The sequence below is a fragment of the Pongo abelii genome, chromosome 21 (assembly GCF_028885655.2).
Source record: "Pongo abelii isolate AG06213 chromosome 21, NHGRI_mPonAbe1-v2.0_pri, whole genome shotgun sequence".
Taxonomy (NCBI): domain Eukaryota; kingdom Metazoa; phylum Chordata; class Mammalia; order Primates; family Hominidae; genus Pongo; species Pongo abelii.
This window is the reverse complement of record NC_072006.2, coordinates 58,317,908-58,339,640: the sequence shown is the minus strand read 5'-3', so window position 1 is coordinate 58,339,640 and position 21,733 is coordinate 58,317,908. Positions and strand designations below refer to the sequence as shown.

Here is a 21,733-nt window from a genome sequence, read left to right as displayed (position 1 = left end):
TTAAAAAATTTATCTGAATCATTTGGGTGATTTGTTTCAAATACAGATTTTAACACCTTCCCATGGGGATTCTGGTTAAGAAAGTCTGGGCATATGTCTGGACAATTATGGAAGCACTTGAAAGATGGGCTGACCAATCTGGGCTTAATAGAAAATGTCTTAGGGCTACTGTGAAGTTAATGAGCTCAGAAGAGCTGTCACATGATCAAAATGATGCTTTTAGAAGACTCACTAGGAACAGGGCAAATGCTAGCTTAAGTGTTACCATATGAAAGTCTTTTAAAGAAACCTTAAGAATTGAATTTACTCTTTAAAGGAGAGGAAACTCTGTTATTCTAGTTTCTACGGATAAGTTATCTGCTGTTTAGCTCCCTATTCTTAGCAATATAAATGTCCAAACAGGATCCTGTAGATTTCAAACTAGATTTTTTATTGTCACTGTTAATGAGGCTGGACCTCAACTGTGGAGCATCCACCACAACATACTCATTGGCAGTAGAAAATAATGAAGGGAAAAATGATACTCGTGGTTCCCTAGCTCCAGGCTTCCTGTTATATAGAGAACATACAGAAAGAAGGGAGAAATTGCCTTCATTTGTCTTTATGTATGAGCATGGAAACCATACCCAATACAAAAATGGGTTAAATGTGAGATCCAGGCTTGGCTCAAAGAACTGTCTCAAAGAGGATGCTATAATACATCAGTCAGCTTTCAAGGTGAGTAGAGACACACCTCAAGCCCCAAAGGCAGATGTGATGTTCAAGTAAGAGCAAAAGTTTAATAGATGTTCCAGTAGAGATCTAGAAATTAAAGGAGATTGGTTTCCATTTTGAATACTAGCTTGGAATACAACATAAAGCACTTAACCGGCTGCCTGACAATAATAGCCTAAGAGTGGCCCTATAATGTGGGTTGTCATCATTATTATCTTTATTAGCATTACTATTTTTTCAGCTCTGTGCAATTGCATCTAATGCATGCTAAGAAGCTGGAGGAATGCAAGCCGACAAAGAATATTTATTAAGGAACAAAACATATTGCAAGGAGCTGTCTTTGGGAAGGCCTCTGGAATCTGGCCTCAGCCGTGTTTATTCAAAATTTTTGTCAGTCAACTCGGACAACGACCAAGTTAAAAGAACATTTATCAAGTTTACAAGCTGGGTGGGTTCACTAATGCAGTCCAAAATATAAACTATGAATCTCAAAATAATGGCACAATGGGCTGAAGTTAGTATGACCTAGAATTTTTGGTTTTCAAAGGTCAACATAACACTATGTTACGGTACTTGGGTCATCAAGATTTTAACTGAGACCCACATTGTCTCCTACACCATTCCAACTTTGGAACCTAATATAACCTATTAGTTAGCAGTGTTAAAAATGTCTGTTTATAAGGGGTTCAGTAGCAAACATACATCTGGCCCAAGCAGACTTAAGAACATTTCAAAAGCAACATAGAATTACTCAAGAAAAATTCTAAATAGATCTAGTAGATCTAGCCAATGTCACTTCTTCCCAGCATTCATAAAAATTGCTACTGCTAATTGAAAATATACCATGTGCAGGTACTGTGCTAAGTGCTTTACATAAACAAAATAAATATCAGCAATTTTCATAGAATGCTGAACATAAATGAATCCATGCCTACACAAATCCCATCCAGATAGTTCCAGGAATCCAAGATAGGTGATCATGAATCAGCCTGGGCTGCCATATGTCCCTACTGGGTGGTCACCCCCAAGCCACACCACTGCCACCACCACAGCCACCAAGGAGATGATCCATGCCAATTTATCCCACTCATCACTGCTGTTGGGACTCCCAAGCCCACCAGAGTTCACCTGTCTCTTGCAAGGCAGCAGGCAGAAAACTCTTTCCTTCCATGTTATGCTCAGCTCTGGAAGGAGAATCCCGCTGCAGCTGCTTGGGCCCCAGAGTGACCCCATTTGGCAAGACCCACCGTAGGCATCCATACAGCCCTTTTTCTCCCCAGTACACACTCAATTCAAGAGTAGCTGAGCTGGACTGAGTTGTTCTACCAGCCACCAGCACCCTACCCAGAGCCACTATTTCCCACAAGCCCTGGAGTTTGTTGATTCTGGAGTTCTTATTGCTCCTGGTAAATTCTCTTGCTAGGGTCCATTTCTTGAAAACTTTATTTTTGCTCTACTTCAGTACATTCTGGCTTGTAGAAAAGCCTATAGACAACTGTACCCTAATTCCAGACATGGTTTGAGTTGTTCCTGCCCCTCCCCCATAAACATACCTTCCAGGATCTCCAACTCCCATGTAAATGAGGGTCTTCATGTAAGTACCAAGAGGAACCGTGTGGGTTTGACTCCAGCCACCAGGCTTCAGTGAGTCACAGCTGTGCTTCAGCCACGATTTTCCCTACACAGGCCTTATTTTATTTTTTCCTTAAAACAACGCTATGATCGGTAGATAGTCTAACAGTCAGCCTTTGGGTAAGTGAACTGAGGTGCAGAGAAGTATGATTAATTTGCCCAAGATTGCATAGCTGAAACACTGAATTTGTACCTGATTCCACAGTGTATGGTATTCTAGACTTGGGTTCTGAGCAGATTTTCTTTTACATGTGTCAAACGCTAAAGGGGGATCAGAACCTGCCCTCTTATTATCCATTTTTGAATTCTTATATTAACTGGATATTTCAACAACTGCTAACAGAAGGCTACACTTGCAGGCCAGTGTGCAAATGTACAAGAATAGTTCAAAATTATTTAGAATGACTCTTGGACACAATCTGAGAAGCATTTAATCATTTACATAATGCATTTATCTCCTGTTTTCATTCTACTCCAATTCTCCTGGTGACATTAAGAAGTCTCTTCTTGATATTCACAGCATTTATTACTGTACAAACACCTGCTGATCTCTTTTTTAAAGAAAGACTTAAAAACAATTAGAACTTAATGCATGTTTTTTATCTATTGTACTTTTTAATACGTACTACTATTTACAGCAAGGATGTTGATATGACATTTACTGTAATGATAAGGCATTTCTTTTAAAATATATTTAACTTTAAAAAGTAAAATATATTTAAGTAAAAAATATTAAGTAAAAATATATTTAAGTGAAAAGAGAAGAGAGTCATTTTAAAGAAAAACATCAACTGAATAGAGGTGGTACATGGACAGGTCAAGAATTAGAACATGGTATGAAAATCATTGAAGTTTGAGAGATGCTCAACTGGATTATTTCCCAAAATGAGTGCTTTGCTAAGTAGTCTGACTTTAAAAATATAAAATAGCAATTCCTTTTGAAAAAGACAATATTTATAATGCCAGATTTAAAACATCAGAAAGATGTGGAGGTCTGAAACCATAATGAAGATTTAAAAAATCTGTTCAGAAGCAGCCCCTTCTATTCCTCACCATCATCTACATTGGTGATGGAATCTACACCAAGTTCCCAGGTGCTTCTGAAATATAGTGAGCAATGAACAGCCAGAAACTTTCTAGACACAGGCAATCAAAGATAAAACTAGTCTTGTTGCAATAAACTGGGACAGGAAAATGGGTATGAAAACCTAGAAGTGCTGTTCTTAAATAATGGAAGGGTTTTCTCAGTCTAATATAAACAATATAATGATTCCTGAAACTTTTGTGGGCTGGCCTTGAGGAGGTCTGGCTTTAAAGATACCATTTGGTTCATCACGTGTTCATGGTATTAACTAGTGTCTAACTAATCTCAGAGAAAAAGGGGTGCAGTTTCAAGAAAGTATCTGATATGGTTTGGCTGTGTCCCCACCCAAATCTCATCTCAAATTGTAATCCCCATAATCTCCAGGTGTCAAAGGAGGGACCTGATAGGAGGTGATTGGATCATGGGGGAAGTTTCCCCCATGCTGTTCTCTTGACAGCAAGTGAGTTTTCACAAGATCTGATGGCTTTATAAGGGGCTCTTCTCCCTTTGCTCTCTCTTGCCTGCCACCATGTAAGATGTGCCTGTTTCCCCTTCCACCATGATTGTAAGTTTCCTGAGGCCTCCCCAGCCATGTGGAACTGTAAGTCCATTACGCCTCTTTCCTTTATAAATTACCCAGTCTCTGGTAGTATCTTTATAGCAGTGTAAAAATGGATTAATACAGTAACACAACTGCTAATTTCTTCTGAACACATTACAATTTCCTGATAATCAGAAGCTTTCAAAAATTCAGCAATCTCTTTTAGGAACATTTTTGTGCCCAGAGAAACTTCACTGTGGGAAGAAGATAACTAGAAATAAATTATGCAATCTGAAGATCTCATCTAGAGAGAATAAGTCTGTATGTGAAGAAAGGAGTTCACACTATTGCCGAAAAAATGTGTTTCTGACCCTTGAAGTCATCATAGCAGGGGAAATTTGGGCTTTTAGATGTAAAATAAATGCATTAAAACCATTTCCACCACTTTCTAGCTATTTAACTGGAATAAGTGGCTTCACCTCTCTGAACCTCTGTTTCTTACTCTGTAAGTTAGGATCACAATACTTACCATTTTGGGGTGCTTTAAGTGAGATGATATATAACGCAAGATGCCTAGTGCAGAAGATACATTTGTAAATATCGCTTCCTGTCTTCCCCTCCCCTGGATGCCTTAAAGGAAAAAATAAATAGGACTTAGTAACAACATGGATATAGACAGAGTTCTTAAGTTGTAATCCAAGAGGAGAGACATAGAAGGTCTATGAATCCTGAAATTATTTGCAAAGTATATTGTTTATGTGCATTTCTCTGAGAGGAGAGTCCAAATCTATCAAATGAGTCTCAAAGTGGTCTGTAACGTCCACCCCCATCCCTCCAGAAGTTTAAGAACCACCAAAAGACAGATGCAAAAATGAACTCCAAAATTGGCTAACTGATAGAATGATTGTGGCTTTGACCTTTGACAGAATCGGGATAACTCCTATCCCACTTGGGGCAGGACTGCATATGCCAGAATTACTCCTGGGAGTAAAACGGTGTTTGAATGTGGCTATGTAGGACTGCAGCTCTCTAGCCTTCCACAGACATGTTTTAGTCAAATTGAACTTTGACTTGATGAATTTGGCCTAGACTGAGGGCTGATGAAAGCAGCGGCCCCTGCTGCTGGCCCCTGTGCTATGGTCAGGATAGTGCTTGGACCCCGCCTATTGTATTATAAAGCCTGCTTGCTCCAAAGGACAATTGAATGAGTTTCTCTGGACTTATTACCAGAATTTTCCTGAGCAGCTTGTTTGTTTTACCTAACAGTGACTCTGTATTAAATGATTAATTGCATTTCTCTCTTTTCATCAGCTACTAGAAAATATAAAGGCAAGTACATTGCTTACCTACAGCAGTCAGCATTTTCTGTGACAACACTTCTGCTTGCTCCATTTGTATCCTGGCTGCATCTGTGTTTTAATTTTCTCTTTGTTGCATTTTAAAATACATAACTATATATCTATATATATACCGTTTTCATTTTTGTAAGTCTCCTTTCTTTTTAGAAGGAGGTGTACCTAGGCAATTCAATGTCCCCGAACGCACCACAAGACTGTGAGACCAAATAACCCTTTGCTTTTATGTAACAATTTTGTTTTTTGTAACCTTTTAACTCTCACTTTTGTTTTTATCTTCCTTTAGTCAGTTAAAGAGGACTCAGTCCCCACAGGTGCAGAGGAGAATGTAAGTTACACACACCACGGCAGAATCATTCCATTCTCATCTTCCGCCATGTTGGACAATTGGGCATTTTCAGCTCTGGGGTCCTGTGTTCTTGCGTGCTGCCAGTGTGATTCGTTTGTTGTAGACTCTTTTACCCTGTATGTGATTAGGGACGCATGGAGGATAACATTGCATGAATTTTTGTGACTCTCATTGAATCAGTGCAAAATAAATGCAAAATCAGGGCACGAATTTTTATAATTGTTATCAGCAGGGGCTGAAAGAGTCTACTACACGTAAGAACAGCTTTGCGCTTCCTTGAGGGATAATGATGTTCCGCCTTCTGCTTCATTCCACCTTGACTGCTCGTTCACTCTTATTTCCATGGTGATCCAGTTTCTTACTAACTTTGGGCGGTACCCAGGACAGAGAGTTGCATCAGGCATGAGAACATCTTGCAGCAACAAACGCTGAGAATGTCGGTCTCAGGTTATAGCGCTGACTTGACGGGTCTACCTCTGAGATAGAGATGTTGAGCCTCACTGTTTTCCTGGCTTTTAATCTTCTGGAGGAATCGTCAAAGTTTTCAAGACAGTTCATTCACCCCCGAAAGGGATGGTGCTATATAAAACATCACAAAAACGTAGCTTCCAGGAGATTAATAAATTGACCTCATGAGTTTCAGACCCAAAACAACAGCTCTCTGCCTTGAAAGAAGTTCAGTCTTTGGGAAATTTTTATAAGTAGGGATAAGTGAATTCACAGCTCCTTGAGATAGAAACCAAACATTATCATTTTGCCAAAGCAAAACTTGTTCTGGGTGTCCCTTATTTGCTTGCCATAAATAGGGCATGTGTTTTTATTTTTATGTAGTTATAGGAACTGAACAAATGTTGAACATCCAAACACGTTTCTGAAATGTTGTCTGTGATGTGGAATAAAAATTAGAATGGCTGTGTTATGATTCTTGCTGGAAGACAGATCTTGAAATTGTGTCTGGAGTTGGTTCCTTCCGGTGGGTTCTTGGTCTCGCTGACTTCAAGAAAGAAGCCACGGACCCTCACAGTGAGTGTTACAGCTCTTAAAGGTGGCACAGACCCAAAGAGTGAGCAGCAGCAAGATTTATTGTGAAGAGGGAAAGAACAAAGCTTCCACAGTGCGGAAGGGGACCCAAGCGGGTTGTCGCTGCTGGCTGGGGTGGCCAGCTTTTACTCCCTTATTTGTCCGCACCCACATCCTGCTAATTGGTCCATTTTACAGACTGCTGCTTGGTCCATTTTACAGAGTGCTGATTGGTCCATTTTACAGAGTGCTGATTGGTGCGTTTACAATCCTTTAGCTAGACACAGAGCACTGATTGGTGTGTTTTTACAGAGTGCTGATTGGTGCATTTACAATCCTTTAGCTAGACACAAAGTGCTGATTGGTGCATTTACAATCCTTTAGCTAGACACAGAGCGCTGATTGGTGCGTTTTTACAGAGTGCTGATTGGTATGTTTACAATTCTCTAGCTAGACAGAAAAGTTCTCCAAGTCTCCACTCGACCCAGGAAGTCCAGCTGGCTTCACCTCTCAAAATCTGTTTGTTGGTTTTACTGCCCTTCCTTCCTTCTTCCTTCCTTCCTTCTTTTCTTTCTTGAGTCAATCTTAGTTAGTAGCCCAGCAAAGCTCAGGTCTCTCATCATTCCAGAAAGTTCTCATGAATTACTATTTTATAGAAAGTCAAAGTTTCTATTCCAGCAACCTACAAGGAGGACTCCACAAGACTTCTTTCCACGAACTTTAAGTTTAAAAGCTGCCCATAAAATCTGTAGCATCTGTTAGCTTTGAGGTTCTGAGTTTTCTAAAGAAAAACTTTTTGGATGTTTGTGTGTAGTTGCTTGTTTAAGGAACCCTGTGTTTCCCACAGCTCGGATGCTAAAATGCAGAGTTGATCTCTAACAGGCAAACAGGAGATATTCTATTTTCTACTGTGAAATTTTAAATAGAAATATAAACAGGAATTAAAAGTTAAATTATTGACACCAAACAATAACACAAAAACTGATGATAGGGACATAAAATAAGGCAAAATATTTGTTAAATAAAATAAAGAAGCATTATAAAAATTGCCTTAAATGACTTAACACTGCAAGCAACATTTTGATTTTTAAGGCTCAATATTTCATCTTCTTTTTTTTGTTGTTTGTGTGTTTGTTTGTTTGTTTGTTTTCTTGAGACAGAGTTTTGCTCTTTTCACCCAGGCTGGAGTGCAGTGGTGCAATCTCGGCTCACTGCAACCTCCACCCCCCCAGGTTCAAGTGATTCTCCTGCCTCAGCCTCCCAAGTAGCTGGGATTACAGGCGCCTGCCACCGCGTCTGGTTAATTTTTGTATTTTTAGTAGACACAGGGTTTCACCATCTTGGCCAGGCTGGTCTCAAACTCCTGACCTCAAGTGATCCGCCCACCTTGGCCTCCCAAAATGCTGGGATTACAGACGTGAGCCACCGCTCCCAGCATCAGTATTTCATCTTCTGACAGCCTATCACTTGGAAGGAATGAGGCTGATGGTTGTGAAGTTGATCCCATCATCTTCAGGCCATACCTCTTGAGCCTCAGTTTGCTCATCTGTTAAATGGCGATAATAATATCACCTACATTTTAGGATTCTTGTGAAAATTAGAGATAATGTCTATAATGTGCTTACTTCCGTGCCTGAAATGTAGGAGGAACTCAATAATTTTAGGGATCAACAAACTGTAGCTCATGGGCCGAATACAGCCCACAAGCTAAAAATGAGTTTTACATTCTTAAATGGTTGAAAAAAATTTAAAAAAGAATATTTTATGATGTGAATTCAAAATTCAAATTCAGTGTCCAGAAATAAAGTTTTATTAGAACACAGCCATGATAATTCCTTTACATATCATCTATGGCTGCTTTGTTGCTAGGCAACAGAGTTGAGTAGTTTCAGCAGAAACACTGATTGGCAGGGCCTTTGCAGGAGAAGTTTGTCACCTTCTGCAGTAATTGTTAGCAAATCAGCAAATAAGAGACAACATAGTAAGTGAGCATGTCCCAGTAATCAGTGATTTTATTTCCTAGTGAAATGATACAGCTCACAGCTGATTCAGTGTCCGTGTGGATTGAAGGAATATGTAAAACAGAGTTAGCTTTAATTTCCTCCTCTCTTAAATAAGAGAGAAGGCATTAGTCAAAACAATGTATGGTACTCTACACCTTCACCACAGGACAATTAGATGTGATCAACCATATTACAAGAGTGCTTTAAATAGTGACTTCTGGCTAAAATGTGGTTGAGTTTATTCTTTAAAATTTCTCTACCTACAACTTTCCAGAACTAATCCATCAACCAATGCAAGGCCCACTTGTATTTAAAAAAAAACAAAAAACAAAAAAACAGAGTGATGTCAACATTTCTCAAAGTTTCTCACAGAAAGAAAAATAAGGATTTTGAACCCTGTGGAAGTTTAGTGCTTTTCCTAGAATGTGCTTCTGGTCTTATCAGAAATAAATCTTTTTTTAACTCTTGAAATGATAGAATCTTTCAGTTGTAATAAAAAAAATGTTTTGCCCATTGGTTAATGGAGTTAATGTTCTCATGAAAAAATTTCTTTCCTTCCAATAACCTGTAAGACCACGGAAACAGGTACTTCTGTTGTTTATCTCTCTTAATAAGTAATCTCTCAGCTGCAAGTGAAAGAAAACCCAAATCAACCTGGATTACAAAGAAAGTGATCTTTACTGGCTCTCATCACTAGAAAGTTAAATTGGTTTCAAACAAAGTTTAATTCAGGGCTCTCCTTGGGTTCAGCCTTCTTGGCCTGGCTACATGTTCAGCTGTCCAACATCACATCACTCAGTCCAAAGTAAATGAGCTATTTGTCAAGTAGCAACCCTACATGTCCTGGAGTTTGTTCTGTTTCACTGACTGAAATGCATTCACATGCTGTATTCGTCAGCTTTTGCCAGGTTATGTTGCAGTGACAACCAAGTCCCAAATTTCAGTGCTTCTCAATAGCAAAGAAGTTTGTTTTTTTTTCTTTTCTCACTCATGCTACAAGCCAGCTATCAGTTGGCTTTGGCTAACCCATGTGGCCTCTTCCTGCTGAGGTCAGTAGGGAAGCAGTAGTCCCTTCAATAAGGACATGCAGTTCTTGTTGCAGACAGAAAATAGTGTCATGGGTGAATCATGCAACGGATCCTAAAGCTTCTGCTCAAGCATGGTATATGTCATTTCTACCCATGTTCCATTCACTAAAGCAAGTCACACATCAATGGGCACAGGTGTGTAATTCATTTACAGGAAGGTAGGGTAAATAATTGGAGAAATAATACAATTTGCCTCATGCTGTCATTTCTAAACCAACACAGTCAAGGAGCTTGACCATGTTGATTGGTTTAGACCTTTTCAATTGGCTTAACCCAAATTATATAGTCCTGAAGTTAGGATAGATTGCTCTCCCAAAGCAAAATTAGAGTGTGTAAGCAGATGACAGAGAATAGTTACTGACTAGAAAAAAAAAATCTGTAGGAGGTCTTTGTAATCAATCACATTAAAAGTCCTATCAAAATAATCTTTAAAATATTCTAAAATAAAAACCTTTAATGTTATTATGATGTTGTGCATGAAGTTTAAATGGAGGAAATCTATTTGCCATAAATCAATTTCCAAAAGCCACAGCTCTAGTAAAAACTGTATAACCAAATTTCAAGAATAAGTGTAGTATAAAATTTGAGGCAAAAAGGGAAACTCTTCACTGAAATGTATATTGTCAATGTTAGATGTAACTGCCACCTTCATGCAATATCTACCATATCCTCTACAGAAATCAAGCAGGGGGGATTTAATTCTAAAATGTAGCGCACATCTGACTTTAATTATGTCCGTTCATGATATCCAAAATTAAAATGTGCAGATGCGGTCATATGTTCTAAATAGGAAACAACTTTTTCCAAAGCCCTGGCCTAGGAGAAATTTGGAAAATTATCCAAATAAAAATTGAATTCTTATGTCTGTATATGCAAATCAGATCCTTACTTAGCCAAGATTGTTCTGGATTTCCACACTGGATGTCAGTGGATTTTCCTTGGCTACTAAAAGCCAACTTCTTGGCCTGACTTCAAAGGTAGTGGAAGTCTCCAGAACTACTATTTTTTTTACCTACTGCAATAGTTGTGTTCTGGAGAATGGACTTGTGGCCTAGGATTTATGGGTTGATACCTCTCAACATTTGGAAAGGCTCAGCAAGGGAACCAATGGCATCCAAATAGAATTGATTTATAGAGTTATTGCCATACAATCTGATCATTTTATTTATGAGTAATTTTTCCTCCAGGTCTTTGCACACAAAGAAAGAACTCACTGCCTCAAAGACAGAATACTTCTGAACGCAAACTCTATTCCTTATCTACTTAAGAGCTATTTTCTATTTCTCCACTCTTCTACCCTTAGTTTTAGGCAAAGTTGCCAACTTCATACCCCCAAAGTATTTGATCATGATTAGTCTAAGTTAGTAATCTCATTTTCTTCACTAGTAAGTAGCCTGGGGGTAAGTGGCCTAGCTCTGACCCATGAAATTTAGGTACCCTGAGGTAGGGGATCAAAATACAGATGTTTATTTGGTGCAAGTCTTTGGCTGTGGCCTTCCTTCCTTCTCAGAACATTGGATTGAGGATGTGATATCTGGAATTGTGGCAGCTATTTTATAACCATGAGGTAACAATAAAATGATGAAAATCTAGCATGCCAAGAATAGTGGAGCCAAAAACAGAAAGAGCCAAAGTTCTTAGATATTGTGGAGCCACTGAACAAACCCCAGAACTTCTTGTTCCATGTTTTTATTGGTTAAGCCACTATTAGGTACACTGAGTTGCTGCAGAAAATGCCCTCCTCATTGTAATGCCTATTTATCTGTGGTAAGACTCTGGCCAAATCATTCAATTATTCACTCTTTATCTGTAGAATAGGGATAGTGTTATATTTCCTAAGCTGTCAAACTATCTTGATGCTTTTTATAAAAAAAAAATATTAAACACCTGGTACAACACCAGGCATAGTAAGAAGTAGCTATTAATATAATCATCTCTAAATAATGGATACGTGCATGGTGCCTAATCCAGATAATTCATGCTCGTGGACTAAATAGCTCTAACATTAACACAAATAACAACCACTAGCATTAATTGAGTGCATGGTGCTAAGAACTTGACATGTATCGCCTGATTTAATATGCAGACAACTTTCTGATGTGTATACAATCCCCACCGAGAACAGAGAAGACGAAAGCACAGAGATGTTGAGCACTGAGCTTAGATTAGCACACCCGTAAGGGGTACAGATGTGATTTAGAGCCCAGCAAGTTGTTCTGGAGCTTGTCCTCTATGACCACGAGTTAGACTGCCTAACTGAAGGGCTCACCTGAAGGGCTCTTGTGGCTCACACTTATTTTTCAGAAATGCAATTGAATTAAATCAGTTCAAAATGTGGAAATACATGTCCACGCTCTATTGCCATTCTCAGTATCTGATATGGCTCCAGTCTCCACCTCGTTTCCTAAAGATAGATTGGGGTCCAAAGCCAGCAGCCCAGTAGCAGACCCTGCCTCACAAATAGGTTTTGTTTGGCCAATCCAGCATTTTTAATCATTTAACATCTTTAGATGGGACAGCTTGACTTTACTTTGTCATCATCCCTATCACTCCTTTTTGTCTTATGTCTGGTCAATCCATGCTGATATTCTCTGCCTTGCCTCCTGAGGACTTTTGAGTTTATAACCCCCCAACTTCCATTTTTGTTTACAAAAAAGAAAATACTAGAAATTGTGTCAATAGCTTAAGAAATTTAATTTAGCTTAAGAAATGTGATTTAGTTGCCAAATGTTGGGGTGTTCTGCATGCTGATTTATTGATGGACAACTCCCTGAATCAAATGACAATACAGAGATTAAGGGTTCTTCTCGATTTGGAAAAATCGGGTCATTTTGCAAACCAATGGTATGTTCTGTATGATGGGAAAGAAAATAGTTTCTCAGCAGACCATATTTTTGGAAATAACTAAGTCCCCTTCCCCTACCCCCAACACCAAGAACAAGCCTCCGAGAAGCTAGGGGTCTGGCCCAGCAAAGACAAGTGGGAAGATGCCTTTGACTCTATGGTACTTTCCAGGGAGGCAGCAGATGAAAGCCATGCAGTTTAAAGGGCCAGATAGTAAATATTTCAGGCTTCATAGGCCGTTTGTGGTCTCCATCCCATACATTTTATCTTTTAAAATGTTTCTTCCAATGCTTTAAATGCGTAAAATTCATCAGGCATGGTCGCGTGTGCTGATAGTCTCAGCTACGTGGGAGGCCAAGTTGGGAGGATCACTCGAGCCCAGGAGTTGAAAGCCAGCATGGGCAACGTAGCGCGACCTCATTTCTTAAATAAATAAATAAAATTAAAAGGTAAAGACCATCCTTAGCCCAGGAGCCACACAGAAACAGTCACTGAGCTGGATTTGGTAGTGTTTTGCCAGCCCCTGCCTGAGGAAACAAAGGAAATTATAAAAGCCCCTCCTGGCCAATTCGCTCTGTCCTGTTGCAGGGAGCAACACAAATGCAGAAACTGTCCCAGATGTGACTGGGGCCCTGAACAAATGGAGTGAGGCACTGCAAAAGAACACAAGGTGAGAGCAGAGTGTGGTAGATGGGCCCTTCCATCCAAACCGCCACAGACACTCAGAGGCAGAGGAAATCGAGCTCACTAGGTACCATGGCCAGGGCCGCGAACAACTTAGCCATCAGTTTCTTGCCAAGTTCATTTTTCTTCTGAAAGCATAAACTTCAATTAAGTGAAACGGCAAATGACTGTTCTGGGGAAAAATTAGATATCACTTAATGAGGAAGTGGATTAAATTCAGCGGTTTTTACACTCTCCTTTCTACAAAGAGGACAGTTTCTTTACAGTTGCAGGGGAACTGGAAAGAGAACTGGAAGCTGTCATGGTTACCGTCTCTAACGTTGGACTCTTAAGAAAATGATTATTCCTGGTTTCTACATAGGCCAAATGTAATTCACCTAGGTGGCACATTAAACAGGTGGGCTTACTAGATTACACTGGGTATTGAGCATGCTCCGAATGACAGTCCCCAAAAAGGACCTCTTATCTGTTCTTCTCCTTGGGGAAGGGATTTTGCCACTTCCATATCAATGTGGCAGTTAAGCTTGGAAATTGGTGCGTTGTACAACATAAGCATTACTTCTCCAAGATGTGCCTGTGTAGAAATGGTCATAGATTCAAAACTGTAGCTACTATGTGGACAGGGGGACAACAAGGACCCCACTTTGTAAAACATGTTTTGGGGGAATGTTTTGTTTTTCATTTTCTTATTACCTGGCAAAATAATCCAGGTGGTGTGTGAATCACCAGTAGAGATTATAAAGTCGAAGGAAGTAGAATCAGCCTTACAAACAGTGGACCTCAACGAAGGAGATGCTGCACCTGAACCCACAGAAGCGAAACTCAAAAGAGAAGAAAGCAAACCAAGAACCTCTCTGATGGCGTTTCTCAGACAAATGGTAAGCCCCTTACTTCCAGTATAGGAAACCTAAGATACCTAGAGCGGCTTCTGGGAACAATGGGCTCATGCCACAGGTAGTAGGAGACATAATTGTAGCTGGTATGTATGGAATATGAATGGAATATGAATTGCATAGTGAGAAAATTTCCTTTTTTCCTTCTGATTCAATCATACAGAAAGTCTCAGTTTATTGCTAATATTCTTTAACCCTTCTTTAATGCCTGCTAACACTTTTTAACAAAAAAAGAGCTGCCCTTGGGTCCAAATTTTTTTTATTTTAATAGTTGTGCGCATACAAGTGGTTTGGGGTTACATGGATTAGTTCTTTAGTGTGATTTCTGAGACTTTAGTGCACCTGTCACCCGAGCAGTTTGTACTATAGCCAATATGCAGTCTTTTATCCCTCACCCTTCTCCCAACCTTCTCCCCTGAGTCCCCAAAGTCCATTATATCATTTTTTATGTCTTTGCATCCTCATAGCTTAGCCCCTACTTATGAGTGAGAACATATGGTATTTGGCTTTCCATTCCTGAGTTACTTCACTTAGAATAATGGCCTCCAGCTCCATCCAAGTTGCTGCAAAAGACACTATTTCATTCCTTTTTCTGGCTGAGTAGTATTCCATGGTGTACATAAGCCACATTTTCTTTATCCACTCATTGGTTGATGGGCACTTAGGCTGGTTCCATATCTTTGCAATTGTGAATTGTGCTGCTATAAACCTGTGTGTGCACGTGTCTTTTTCAGATAATGACTTATTTTCCTTTGGGTAGATACCCAGTAGTGGGACTGCTGGATTGAATAGTGGATCTACTTTTAGTTTTTTAAGGAATCTCCACACTGTTTTCTATAGTGGTTGTACTAGTTCACATTCCCACCTACAGTGTAAAAGTGTTCCGTTTTCACCACATCCACGCCAACATCTATTTTTTTTCGGCCTTTTAATTGTGGTTGCGTCCAAATTTTGGCATACAACAGCATCTAACTGGAAGTTACTATTATTGCTTACTATTATTTATTTTTAAAGTTTCCTTGTCTTGGTGGTCAATGACACTGCTTTTCTTATTATGGTAATGATATGAGGTTTTCTTTGAATTACATTTGTTTACATAAAGAATATCAGGCATTTTAAGGATTATGTATCAAATAGTCCAAGTTATATAAAGATGTGGCAAAAATTCTGAAGGTGACATGTGAGTGACACAAATTTGGACAAAACTAGCTTATAGATAAATTAAATAAGGAAATGACAACATAATATTCCAATAGTGAAATATATAACTTAGTTGATGAATTAGCCATGCTTTTAATTTGTGTAGACTAGAAAGAATGTGATAGATATATTTACTGTTTATAAAAAGCAATGCACATTAAATGACTAAACAGCCAGGAGCTTAAATAACATAATGCAACAAACCTAAATCAGCTGGAGAACAAAAAACAAAAATGCATGTAAAAGGTCATTAGTTTAATTCTCTTTTAATGAAAAACAAGAATTTCATTATAGTGTGACTTTATTTTCAGGAGTATTTGGAGTTTAATACTTTGAGAAAGCAACTCTCTAATTTCACAGGCTCAACCTGTTAAGGAATTCTATCTAGCCCACAAAACAAAACAAAACAAAACAAAACCCTTGCCAATGGGAACTGAGGCATATTAGAAATAATTATGTTAGAAATTGTTGACAGGAACCATTTTCTTTTCCTGTTATATTCTCATGGAGTAAAAAGTGTAGAATCAGTTGTGGGCGGCCCATATGGCCAAAACCCCATCTATCTCATTGGCCATTTGATCTGTAATTTGGCAGTGAAAATGGAGATTAAGACTTGAGATTTTTTTTAAAACCAATTTTTACATGATGCCAGAAAAGAAAAGAACATTTGGCCTGTTTCTGGCAACTCATCTAACTTACAAATGGGATCCCCAAATAGCTCATCATAATATTGAGAGTGATCAGCTTTTCCATTTCTGGATGGAATTGAGAGATACAGAAAAAAAAATAGCAAATAGAATGATGGTCTCTTCCAAATAACCAACACGAAGCTCCTTCATTTAAAACAGGGAAAAATACAGGAAACTCCAAAGAAAGCATGAAAAACAAAACAAAATGAAATAAAACCTCTAAACCACTCACAGTATCCATCTAAAACAAATTCTTAAATTCTAATGAGTTCTCATAGTCTCATATTACTTAAATTTATCCCCCAGAGCTATCTGTTAGATGCTGTTTGGGAAGATTTTTTGGCGGTAGAAAATGGGTAAGTCTGAATTCTGAGGGAAACAAATTGAAAAGAAAAGCCTCCTTTGGAATCAATTCGCTATAGGATAGGGATGAAGATAGGTGAGGACACACTTTTCCCCAGCAATCCCCAGTGGATTCTTAGAATTGGGTTCCATGATGTCCATTGTTCTTATTACCAGTTGCCCACGAAAAGGCCTGGGAACATGAACATTATCTTTGCAAAATTTAAATACTGATTGTTGGAATTTACTTTAAAATTCCAGGTATTCTAATTATTGTCTTTTTTTCTGTTTTGCTTTCATTACAACACTATATTTATATTGTGATTAATTCAAATAAACAAATGATGAGTTTTCCAGCTTACTAAAATCCCTACCACTCCCTATTGTCACACCCAGTGTAGCTCACTCATTTATGTTACCGGCCCTTTCCCTGTGGGTATTTGAGTTTGCAACCCCTGATAGAGAACTGCCTCATTCTTTAGAACAACTTATTTGAATCATATTGTCTGGATTTATGATACTCAGATTAACCATTGCTCAATGGATGGACATGTGGTATGTTTTCAACTTTTTGCATTTCATTCATTCACTTATTCAACAAATAATTATTGAGTGTTCACTATATTCCAGGTACAAGGGATACAACAGTGAGCATAAACAGGTGCAGTTTCTCCCCGTGGAGAATAAAACAGACATTTATTTTTAACTCTATCCTCATATTCAGTGAGCACGCACCAAGTGTCTCACCCATGTTATTTCAATTGCTTTGCAAGCCTGTATGAAGATCCTTATATACTTACTTCTATGCACGTGTGTTAATGTCCCCATTGGGTAGATTTCTGGAAGTTGGCTCTAGCAATCATTTTTAGGAAATACTTTTTGGTAACATGTGCATGGCTTCCAAACTGATTCAAAGTCTTAGGATTTATGCAGGAAAGAAAAAACCTGCCCTAACAGCTTGAAAATAGAGACAACATCTGGCCCATCACTAAGGGTTTTTTGAGTGGTTGGGGATGTTGAGCCAAATAAATAAACGTTTCAAACAAATTTTGGATATTGTTAGCAAAATATCAATTTGTTTAAATAATTGATTTAATGGAAGAGAAAACTCAACTGCAAAACCTATGCTTTGTATTCAGTTTCACCATTCACCAAATCGTTGATTTTCTGCTTTCTATCCTTTGCATTTCCCTCCTTTTTTTTTTTTTCTTTTTGAGACAGTCTCGCTTTGTCACCCAGGCTGGAGTGCAATGGCATAATCTCTGCTCGCTGCAACCTCTGCCTCCCGAGTTCAAGTGAGCCTCCTGTCTCAGCCTCCCGAGTAGCTGAGGTTACAAGCGTATGCCAACACACCTGGCTAATTTTGTGTTTTTAGAAGAGACAGGGTTTCACCATATTGGCCAGGCTGGTCTCAAACTCCTGACCTCAGGTGATCCACCCGCCTCGGACTCCCAAAGTGCTGGAATGATAGGCATCAGCCACTGCACCCAGCTAGAGATCTTTTTCTTTCTAGAAATTTACTGCTCATAAAAATAAAAATAGAGGCCAGGCGCGGTGGCTCACGCCTGTAATCCCAGCACTTTGGGAGGCCGAGGCAGGTGGATTACGAGGTCAGGAGATTGAGACCATCCTGGCTAACACGGTGAAACCCCGTCTCTACTAAAAATACAAAAAACTAGCCGGGCATGGTGGCGGGTGCCTGTAGTCCCAGCTACTCGGGAGGCTGAGGCAGGAGAATGGCGTGAGGCAGGAGAATGGCGTGAATCCGGGAGGCAGAGCTCGCAGTGAGCTGAGATCGCGCCACTGCACTCCAGCCTGGGCGACAGAGTGAGACTCCGTCTTAAATAAATAAATAAAAATAGAAAAAGTATCATTTTTAAAATAACTATATTTTAGGGAAAGGAAAACAGAATCATACAAGTCCTAACAGTGCATTCAACACATAGAGATGTAGCACTTCACAGAAATCCTGTGGGCTCCTGCAGGATTTTAAATAATTGTGAGGAATATCTAAGACATCTGTCATGCCCTAAATAGGAAAAGATTCTTATACATATTAATTCAGCTGTATGTCAAGAAATTGAATATTTGAAGTGCTGGTGTATTTTTATAAAGTGAGTGGGTGGAATACTGCATGCATGTGTCCACAAAGCAGGTAGGCAAATGAAACCAGAAAGGTGGTAGATCTAGATACAGTTTTATACTTCGTCAATATTAATAACACCTTACACTTGAAAATGCTTTCCTCCTCCAAACTATTTTCACCTACCTTATTTCATTTACTCCTCCTCATATCTTTCTTTGGACCATTAGATTTGTGAGAAAATCTTTGTTGGAATAATGTTCTCAGGCTTAGAGAAATACTGTGAGCTTTAATAATGGGTAAATTAAAAGTCCAAATGAGGAGGCAGCCATGAAATCAGAGGGTTTTTTAAATTAATTACATTCAATCTAGTAAGTCTAACAAAACCTGTTGAAATGTACTATTGGAGGTGGAAAGAGGGTGGTCTGTGAAGGTAGTTACAAAACAGAAAACCGCAAGTCTTCGATCTGAAATTCTTCCCTGAGCATTAAAACGTTAATACTGATTTGCTCTTTAAGGAAAGATTTCTGAAGGAAGCAATAATTTGGTCAATTCCTGTCCCTACCAATGACTTGCATTCCTTTCTACCCTAAGAGGGTCTCTGTAGTCATTCAGCACTTTTCAGTTATTGGCAGTAACAACGAGAGCTACCGTTGTCATTTTGTTATTCTAAAGCTCACCCTTTGACTCATGTGTAATTGCTGCTTCCTGTGCTTCTGCAGCAGGTATTCTCAGAAAGGATATGAAGGTAGAACAATCACATGCTCCATTTTTGTGATTGCTTTAGTAGTGTGTTCTATGGAAATACCATTTTGATGCATTGAGCTGTTGCACTTACCTAAAATGACAATAAGGCAAAGGAGAAGAAAATTAATATATGGCTTACTTAAAGCTTGCACATAGGTTTCCTAAATATATTTGTCACTAAAACAAAATTTACCTTGGCTGGGGAATCTTGCCTGACTAGTCCAATTCCATTTCAAGTGAGCATCTTGGTAAAATACTAAGCTCAGATCCATTACCTTTGTTGATCCTAGAAATTTCCAGTAGATCCCATTCCTTGGATTTGTTTTCACGAGACTGGTCTGATAAACAGTATTGCAGATAGAGTCACCATATATTACATTTTCAGCCCAATTCTTTTTCTTTTAAATGTCAATTGTGTTTGAATTATATTGCCATCAAAATACATTAACATTCCCTTCAAAGAAATGTGAACTGACTGCCCAACATTTTTGCTAGATTTTTGAACAGCTAAAGTGATATACATTGGAGATGGTTCAAACATTCCTCAGAGTATCAAGCTATAGGAATGCATGACACGATGAAAGAAATAAAAAATGATTTCATTAATATACAAGGCGTGGATGCCACAAGTAGATTCCATCTCAACACTGCAGGCTGAATGCCCTGAGATGCTTCACCTTTGACTCTCACGAATAAAAATGAACTCCATGAAGAAAGTTGCTCAATATCACACTGGAAAATCTCTGAAATTACTTCATAGTCTTTAAACTGTTCTTCAAAGTATTAAATAGTCTCTGGAAGAATTTTAGTCTCTTTAAACAGTAACTTTGCTATTTTTGACAGCTGGAAAAAATAAGCTTCTATGTTTATGTTTCCTCTGAATACAGAGTTCAACGTGAATTATTCTGATTTGTCTCTGCAAAGAAAAAAGAAAGAAGGGTAGAAGAAAAGGAGGGAAGTGAGGGAGAGAGAGAGGACGGGAGGAAGGAAGGAAGGAAGGAAACAGTTGTTATTAATAATAACTGCTGCTACAGAAGTGACTTCAGATGGACTTAATAAGATTCTAAGTGTAAACCCAAACTTCAGTCACCTTTGCATACATACAGCTTTACATGCCTCAAAATAAGCAATAGAGAAAAATCACTGAAAAGTTTGAGATACTCTCTCTCTGTCTTTTTTTTTTTTTTTTTAGAAGTTGAACTTCGTTGCAATTATCTCCCTGACAGCCTGGAGGTCTGTTTTTGTGTTTCATGATGTCAGCTGAGATCAGCTGCTGTCAACACAGCCTTCTGATTCAATCCCGATTCTTCTCCAAGGGCTCTGAAAGAAATGGGGGGAAAGAAAGCAAATTGAAACCTTAAATTGGCAGAGTCCCTAATGACTGCCAAATTGAAACAAGTAACGGGAAGTTTAGAATTCCTGTCTCCTAGGGGGCAAGTGAGAGAAATTTATTCTCTAGAAGGTGGTGGAGTGGTCATGCATGACTCTTCATGTCCAATCGGTTTTTGCCTAAAAAGCCATTTTGTGCATTTGTTTGTTTTTTGCTGCTCAACATTCCCCAAAGGTTGACAGATGTGATCCAAAGCCACAGTCTAAAGGTCACTTGGGAATGCGCTTGAGTAGGAAGGTCTCTTACGACACAGCCTGAATTTGGAGGCTGAATGAAATCCTTACGTGTCCAAAGCTTTGGGTGTGATGGGAAGGCTGACGGAGCTGGTTATGAGGAGGGAAGAAACAGCCAAGAGTTCATTTCTTTTTCTAAACCTTCTCAAGCAAGACTAGCCTTTGTAGAACAATGCACAAGACACGGAGGAAGGAAAAACCCACTTTCCATGTAGATAGATCTAAATTTTATGGAGAGGACAGTCTGATCTTTGTTTGTCAATCTTAGTCAAACCTGCAACAATGATGTTCCTCAGTACACAGAACTTCCAGACACCACCACTTTCACACTAAGCAGTATATTAAAAACAGCACAACCCTTCTGTAATCCCAGTGCTTTGGGAGGCCAAGGCTGGAGGATCACTTGAGCCCAGGAGCTCGAGACCAACCTGGGCAACATAGTGAGACTCCGTCTCTGCAAAAATTTTTTTAAAAAATAGCCGGGCCAAGCACAGTGGCTCACGCCTGTAATCCTAACACTCTGGGAGGCCGAGGCAGGTGGATCATTTGAGGTCAGGAGTTTGAGAACAGCCTGGCCAACATGGTGAAACCCTGTCTCTACTAAAAATACAAAAATTAGCAGGGCGTGTTGGCAGGCGCCTGTAGTCCCAACTACTCGGGAGGCTGAAGCAGGAGAATTTCTTGAACCCGGCAGGCGGAGGCTGCAGTGAGCCAAGATCATGCCACCGCACTCCAGCTTGGGCAAGAGAGTGAGGCTCTCTCTCAAAAAAAAAAAAAAAAAATAGCTGGACATGGTGGTGTACACCTGTAGTCCTATCTATCTGGAGGCTGAGGCAGGAGGA

At 39.2% G+C, this 21,733-nt stretch overlaps 1 protein-coding gene and 1 long non-coding RNA gene across 10 annotated transcripts in view; one reads left to right on the top strand and one right to left on the bottom strand.

The window, feature by feature from the left end:
• The window catches only part of BCAS1 (brain enriched myelin associated protein 1), a 114,178-nt gene that overhangs the window by 77,105 nt on the left and 15,340 nt on the right, over positions 1–21,733 (top strand). For 3 of the 8 annotated variants that reach the window (XM_054541881.1, XM_009233723.3, XM_054541879.1), the window contains 2 exons: positions 5,613–5,654; positions 14,025–14,192. The exons of 2 other annotated variants lie outside the window; for them this stretch is intronic. In XM_054541881.1, the coding sequence (XP_054397856.1) occupies positions 5,613–5,654; positions 14,025–14,192 (210 nt within the window). The remainder of the gene's footprint in view (positions 1–5,612; positions 5,655–14,024; positions 14,193–21,733) is intronic. 3 more of the 8 variants (XM_054541880.1, XM_063720561.1, XM_063720560.1) reach the window with 1 other exon arrangement.
• Positions 4,235–21,733, bottom strand: part of LOC112130330 (uncharacterized) — a 36,648-nt gene continuing 19,149 nt past the window's right edge. The window contains exons 3-4 of one of the 2 annotated variants that reach the window (XR_008517028.1): positions 19,202–20,588; positions 4,235–4,601 (exon numbers count right to left, since the gene is read on the bottom strand). This is a non-coding gene — a long non-coding RNA (uncharacterized LOC112130330). Of the gene's footprint in view, positions 4,602–11,656; positions 20,589–21,733 lie in introns of those variants that run through there. The other variant, XR_008517027.2, reaches the window with a different exon arrangement.